The following is a 6,990-nucleotide window of genomic DNA, read 5'->3' on the forward strand; positions in this document are numbered from 1 at the left end:
CAGGCAGATAAGCCATTGCTGTCTTTAGCCATATGGTTTGCTGTAAAGAAGTATTTTCTCCACCACTTCCAGCTCAGAAGTTTTGGTTATCAAGGCTGAGACTCCCAGGCCATTGCTTGCTCAGCTCTTCTGGTGCACTGGGCCTGTGTCAGGACGTGTGAGGGCACAGCAGGGCTCTGGCCAAAGCTTATGCCTTGGTGAGGGGACAGACTCAGGGTATCCCATTTTCTAGGGCTACACAGCGGCCTTTCTCCTGCGAGTCTTTCAGCTGATTTATGACTGACTATCCAGCATAAGCTTTGTGATAAGGTACAAAAGAGGAACAGGGCCATCTTGGCATCAGCAGGCCACACGAAGGCTCTGAGGCAGGTTGGCAGGATGATATGGTGCTGAGGCAGCCTGGTGGCAGCAGTCAGTGCACAGATGGCAGCAGGGCAGTTCAGAGACGTGACGAGAGCAGAAAAGGCTGTGTCCAGCCCAAAGGGAGACAGACTTTGCACAGACATTAGATTTGAATGCACCACTGCATGGCAAATAACAAAGGGCCATGGCAGCCCAGAGCTGGTGCTGAGGCAGTGCGTGGGCCTCTCACAGCCCAAACATGGCACTGAGACAGTGTGTGGGCCCCTCACAGCCCAGAGATGGCACCGAGACAGCACATGGGCCCTTCACAGCTCAGATGGCACTGAGGCAACGTGGGGATGGGACAGAAATTAGAGAAAGTGATGAATGCTGAAGAGGGCCCAAAAATGGCTTGAGGCATTTTGTAGGCCTCAGTCAGCCCTGGGGCTGCGCTGAGGAGATTTGCATCTGAGGCACATCCAGCTCCACTCTCCTACCCTGCAGACCAGCGAGAAGAGCTCTTCGAGCACCTTGCTCTCCAGAGACTGCAGAAGGACCTGCCCTGGTTTTCCCTGTGCTAAACATGACAAATGGTAAGTTGGGGAGTTCAAATGGTTAGAAGGGAGGTGGTTAGCTCTAAGATGCAGCTAGAGGGGAAGCAGAGCTTTTGTTAAGCTGTTTGAGGACAGGACCTTGCCTCACACAGATTGCTCATTTACTACATGTTGTCTTTGCCAGATTGTTCTGTGTGCCCTTCTGTACCTTTCCAGTCTTCCCTGCAGTAAAAAACATCAATTCAGTGCTGCATATGGGCAGCTACAGTGAGGTGTTAATACCTCCTGGAGTGTGGGCCTGTGTGGACCTACGTGTTGCATGATTACTGTGACCAGGCGCAGAGGGAGGCTGGAGGAGACTCAGCTGCGGTCTGGGAGCTGTGTTAGAGCACAATTGTGTCTGAAATTATAAGCCTCCCGGAGAGAAAGTCTAAAACCTGTTAATATGAATTTCAGGAACTGCCAATTCTGGGTTAACATTTCTGTATGGTCAAGGATATTTCCAGCATAAAGGTATCTGAGCAGATGCCAGCTGACCACCTCCAGATTCCTATGAGGCTATTGGCTCTTAATCAGTAATCATGAAAATGGAGATCTTTTTGGCTTTTAGTGATCACTGGTGCTGTGTTGTTGTTAAGTGATAAGTTGCATCTGCTGTTCTTACACGTTGAGGCATGACACAGGATATTTTGCCTGCTGCATACACAGAAAAGGTAGGAAGATATGTAAAAATAGCAACACTTTTATCTCCTGAACAGCTTCCACCACCTCATCATGGTATCTATTAAGAATGGAGTGCTGCTCAGTAGCCTTAAAATTGTCTGTGGCATCAGCTGGTGATTCTGATGTTAAAAGGGTCGTTGTTATACAGCTAATGGGTCTGAATATGAGGACGTACTTCAGCCATGTGTTTATGTTAAGCAAGTATGTTTTGTTTTTAACTGTACATCTGCTGGATGTTGCACAAGCCCCAGCCTGCTCCTCAGTAGCAGCAAGCTGCTGGTCAACATCCACAGTTTGGTGGCGAGGGGCGCTTTTCTCAGTGTCTGAAGGGGCCTGGCTTGATGCAGGTGGCAGGGTGCTTTGCCTGCTCGTGCAACCTGTATATTTTCTAGTGCTTTTTGGCCACCTGGCTGATTCTTTGCACCCCAAGGAAACTGAGAAGTGAACGTGAGCAGTTGTTTAAAATCAAATTTTCAAAACTACCTAAATTGCCCTGCTAAATTTACAATGTAAAACCAAACACCAATTTGACACATACTTCAGCCATGCCGTAGGTAGCATCTGTAGTCACTACTGGGTTCTCATTCCTTCTTGACCCTGATCATCACCCTGTGGAAAGATTCATGTTTCAATTTACTGCTATATCAACCAAAATGTTAAGCCTTTGGGAACATGATCATTAGAGCTGGCTGGAGGAGGAATTGATTTTTTTTTTTTTGTTGAAATACAAAAGAGACTTGTACTACAATTTTGGGAATAAGTCTATAGAGCTTCACTGGAATTCTGATAGCATAGCTAGGATCTGAATTTTTGAGCCAAAAAAAATGGCTTTAGATCTTTTTATTTTTATTTTTTCTTCAAGTAAGTTCGGAAAACAAAGATCGATATTTGACTTCAGAGTGTGAAAAAAAGAATAATTGATTGTAGAGAATTTCTCTCTGTGGGGACTGGTCTTTCCCCTTCCCTACTATTTCATTTGATTATGGATGAAGTCCTGTATTCAGTGAACTTGGAATTATAACAAGGACCTTGTGTTTAGGTGACTTAAGAGCAGCACACAGTTGCAATTACCTTAACACATGGGTGAATAAGTTTTCTAATGCATTCACACCACATGCTTGTTCAATGGTTTGTTTTACTTTAAGAAGAGAAGTTATACAAAATATCATGAGTTTAGGAGACATCAACAAAACAAGGAGAGAATATGGGGGGTTCTAAAAGGAATAAGACATAACAACTGTAAGATGACAGAAGCCAGTGGGGAGTGGTAAAATGAGAGGATGTCACGGGAAACCTAAGAGTTTAATGACATGCATCTATGGATGGATGGAGTTCGCATGGACCCAGACCTCAGATCTGATCCAATTGCAGCCCAGTTCTAATGAAAAAGGCTATAAATCAGTCCCAGGATTCTGATGAATCGTGCTTTGTGCTCATGATCTGTGATATAACCATCAGTTCTTGATGGAATTATAACCATCCTGCTCACACTCACCTGCTATTTTCTCTGTATTAAGTTAACAATAGTAAATAAACTGCATATTAGATTTCAAGCTGAGCTGTTCGTGCCGAATGAATTCGTCTTGCCCACAGGCTGCCTTAATTTAAAACATATGTATTCATTTGAACCATTTTGCTTCCATACATTAAGCTTCTGTTGAGACAATATTCAATATTTTGTACAGACATATAGTTTGCTATGAGTTTGAATCAAAAATGTTCTCTGATAGATTTATTTTTTTTTTTGTGGAAGGTGGAGTGATAGAAATGAGGTGGACCATGACGGCTTTGTACAGCACTTAAAATTAGCACCTGAAAACAACACAAGACACTGTCTTTTCTTGTATGGGCAAAACCTTCACTAAAATCAAAGAAAGTTTTCTTTAATTGCAGGAAAGATGGGATTCTTGTTTAGTGAAAATACAAGTGAAATCAGGAGGACCATTGTATGATAGTGTATTTATCTTATGCAATAGCATGTGTCCCAGAACATAGACAGGTATTTTCAATTGATCCCAGTTCTAAGGCGTGAAAGAATTTTGTATGACGGGGCAACCCTGGCTATACGTACAGAGTGGGTGACAAGACGCTGGAGAGCAGCCCTGCAGAGAGGGATCTGGGGGTTGTGGTTGACAGCAAGTTGAATATGAGCAGCAGTGTGCCCTGGCAGCCAGGAGGGCCAACAGTATCCTGGGATACATCAAGCACGGCATCGCTAGTTGGTCAAGGGGAGTGATTGTCCCGCTCTACTCTGCGCTGGTGTGGCCTCACCTCCAGTACTGTGTGCAGTTCTGGGCACCACAGTACAAAAAGGACATTAAACTTGTTGGAGAGTGTCCAGAGGAGGGCGGTGAAGATGGTGAAGGGCCTGGAGGGGAAGACATACGAGGAGCGGCTGAGGTCACTGGGCCTGTTCAGCCTGGAGAAGAGGAGGCTGAGGGGGGGACCTCATCACAGTCTACAACTTCCTTGCGAGGGGAAGTGGAGAGGCAGGTGACCTATTCTCTGTTATCACCAGTGACAGGACCCGGGGGGAACGGTGTTAAGCTGAGGCAGGGGAAGTTTAGGCTGGACATCAGGAGGGGGTTCTTCACAGAGAGGGTGGTTGCACACTGGAACAGGCTCCCCAGTGAAGTAGTCACTGCACCAAGCCTGTCTGAATTTAAGAAGCGATTGGACTGTGCACGTAGTCACATGGTCTAAACTTTTGGGCAGACCTGTGCGGGTGCCAGGAGTTGGACTTGATGATCCTTATGGGTCCCTTCCCAACTGGGGATATTCTATGATTCTATGATTCTATGTAAAATAGAGTTTCTCCTAAGAAGAAACAAAGAAAAAGAAACACAGCCTGGTGGCAGACTCCAAAGAAATTATTTAGACCCCTAAAAAATGAGTTCTTTTCACAAGTGCTGAGCACTGCCAACCCCCACTGTTGTTAGGGTACAAGCTTCTAAGACTGGACATTGTTTGACTGCATGTTCTTGCAAAGAAATACTAAGAATATGCAGTAGGTCAAAGTGGCTCTTTATCTTTGTGCAGAGATAAGGGCTGCTGTTCCTCCTAGGAAACAGTGTCTTAGAAGCGGAAGGCTGTGCTTCTTATCTATTCAAGTATGTGCCATAAAGGGGGTAAAAATAGGGACATTGAGGATAAGAAAGATGAAACCAAGGCACCTGCTACCACACAGAAGGAAACTTGGGAATGAGACGAGATGGAGAGTCTTGTCTGTTTTGGAAATTGCAAAACTTCACTTAGAGGAGTAAATAATTTGCATTAAAATGATCTGCAAAAGCCTCTGAGATTACTGACGTGAGAAAAGGCTTGCAGAATTTAGACTCCTGACTTTACCATGCAGACCAAAGTCAGCTCACTGAGTTTTACAAAAGTTGAAAATGTCAGAAACTGAATGACAGAGTTATATTTCTGTATCTATTAGACATATACAGGACATCCTCAATTCCATAGGCTGCTTTGAAGATGCTTTGGTTTGTGACCTGAACTGTTGTGATTTAAGAGAAAAGTTCAAATAAGGTATTCAGATTATATCACTGTTAGAAATAATGCATGGTTCTTTCAATCTCACAAAAATTTTAATTCATGATACATAATGCAGACTATTTACAGTGATTGCCATTTTTTAAATGCCAGCTTTCCTTCAAAAGAAGCAGCACCAACAGCTAGCCCAATGCTGTGCTCCAAACCTTGTTTGCAAGGATTTTCATTTGCATTACTAATGTACAGATTTACAGAGAGCAGAAAGGGTTGTATTCTTAGAGCTTCTGCCTTGTATACTACCTGCAGCCACATTCTGCCACTTTCATCCCTTCATAGTTATATATCAACGTGGGTACCCCAGCATCATCCTTATACAGAATAGAGATGGAATCCAATTTGGTTGGTACACAGCAGGCCTTAGAAGCTTTCTTTGGGTTTTGGAGGTGCACCAGAGTTTGAACAATAGCGTGTTTTTGTTGGGGTAACGTTATCTGTCAGAGGGAAGAAGCAACCTCCTTTGCACTCAAAAGCCTCATAGTCTTTGGGAGCGATGATCCAGGAATCCCAGCCAATCTCCTCGAAGTTCACATGGAGGGAAGTTCTCCGGCAGTGGTTGGCTAGGATGCTTCTCTTGCTTCTGGAGGAATGCCGGCGGGGCCCAGTGACGGCCTTTCCCTCTCGTGGTTCTTCTTCAGACGAAGTGTTGTTCTTTCCTAATTTATTTAGTACATTTTCTTGTTCGTGAACAATCATCTCCCGGAGCTCCACTTTGGTCTCTTTTGTCCCATTGCTGCGGTCATTGGAGAACACTATTAACAGGGGCAGATTTTTTTTGTCAGGAGTAACACTGATATCCAGCTTCCCCACAAGTGAAACCACCCAGAGCCTTACTCTCTATAACAACCTCTAGCTTGTTTTTAGTCTTCAGTTTGTCTGCCCTGACCCATCTTTTCACAGCGCTGGACACTTCAAACATCTCCCAGCCACATTCCTGGATATTGTGGGAAACGAGGAAAGATTTTGTGCTTTCTGGGTTTTCCCAGTGGTCTCCATCTAGAACATCATAAATGACCATGTTGCCTTCCAGTCTAGACAGAGACCCAACTTCCCTGTGACAGGAGATAAAAATTCTCAGTTCAGCTCTGGTGATTTCCTCATATCGTGGAATAGAGATGTTGAAGAGCAAGATGTGTTTCTGAAATGGATTTTCTTCTGGTGAAGCTAAAGAAACAACATCTGCAATAGGAAATTAAAAACACGTGGTTACAGTGCTTCTGACTGTCCAAATAACTTGCTTTTCAAAGATGCAGGGTATATTTTGGAAGTGAAATAAGAACATGGTTACCTAGTAATAAAAAAATAATACTGTCTTCTGGCCGGGTTTCAGGGGCAGAGAGCGAAAAAGTCAAAATGGAGGTCCCTGATGGTGGTGGTATTCTCACCAAGATTTCATGGTCAGGTGAGTATGGGGAGGAGTGGAGGGATAGCATCAAGAGTCTGCCTAGAAGAAGGTGTGGGTAGTGCTGGTCAATAGTAGGTGTGTAAATAAAGCATCTAAAGTGTTCAAATTTAGCATTTTCCTGAAGAGATTTTTACAGAAAGGATTCTCAAAAAAAGCTGTGGGAATTTACCACTGATCATAGTGCAATGGGATGAACTGCTCGCCTAGTATGGAGAAGTATAGTGTGTACTGTCTCTTTTCTAAGAATTAGTTGTGCTGAGGCTTTTGCCTCAGCTGTCTTCAGATAGCTTTGAAAGCAGCTTGGGTGACTGAGAGTTAGGGGAAATAGAAAAGCGTTTGAAAAACCTGAATCAAAGCTTGAGGGTCTGTCTATTTGGCAACTTGGTGATAAACAGCCTTTCATGTCTGGGTCTG

General features: G+C 44.0%; 1 protein-coding gene across 1 annotated transcript in view; it reads right to left on the reverse strand.

The window, feature by feature from the left end:
* Positions 1 to 4,418: 4,418 nt before the first annotated feature.
* Positions 4,419 to 6,990, reverse strand: part of GDF2 (growth differentiation factor 2) — a 4,228-nt gene continuing 1,656 nt past the window's right edge. The window contains 3 exon segments of the mRNA XM_080597856.1: positions 4,419 to 5,587; positions 5,589 to 5,978; positions 5,980 to 6,350. Coding sequence (XP_080453982.1) covers positions 5,411 to 5,587; positions 5,589 to 5,978; positions 5,980 to 6,350 — 938 coding nt within the window. The 3' untranslated portion in view covers positions 4,419 to 5,410.

Source organism: Anser brachyrhynchus, assembly GCF_964034855.1.
Source record: "Anser brachyrhynchus genome assembly, chromosome: 6".
In the NCBI taxonomy this organism is placed as follows: Eukaryota; Metazoa; Chordata; class Aves; order Anseriformes; family Anatidae; genus Anser; species Anser brachyrhynchus.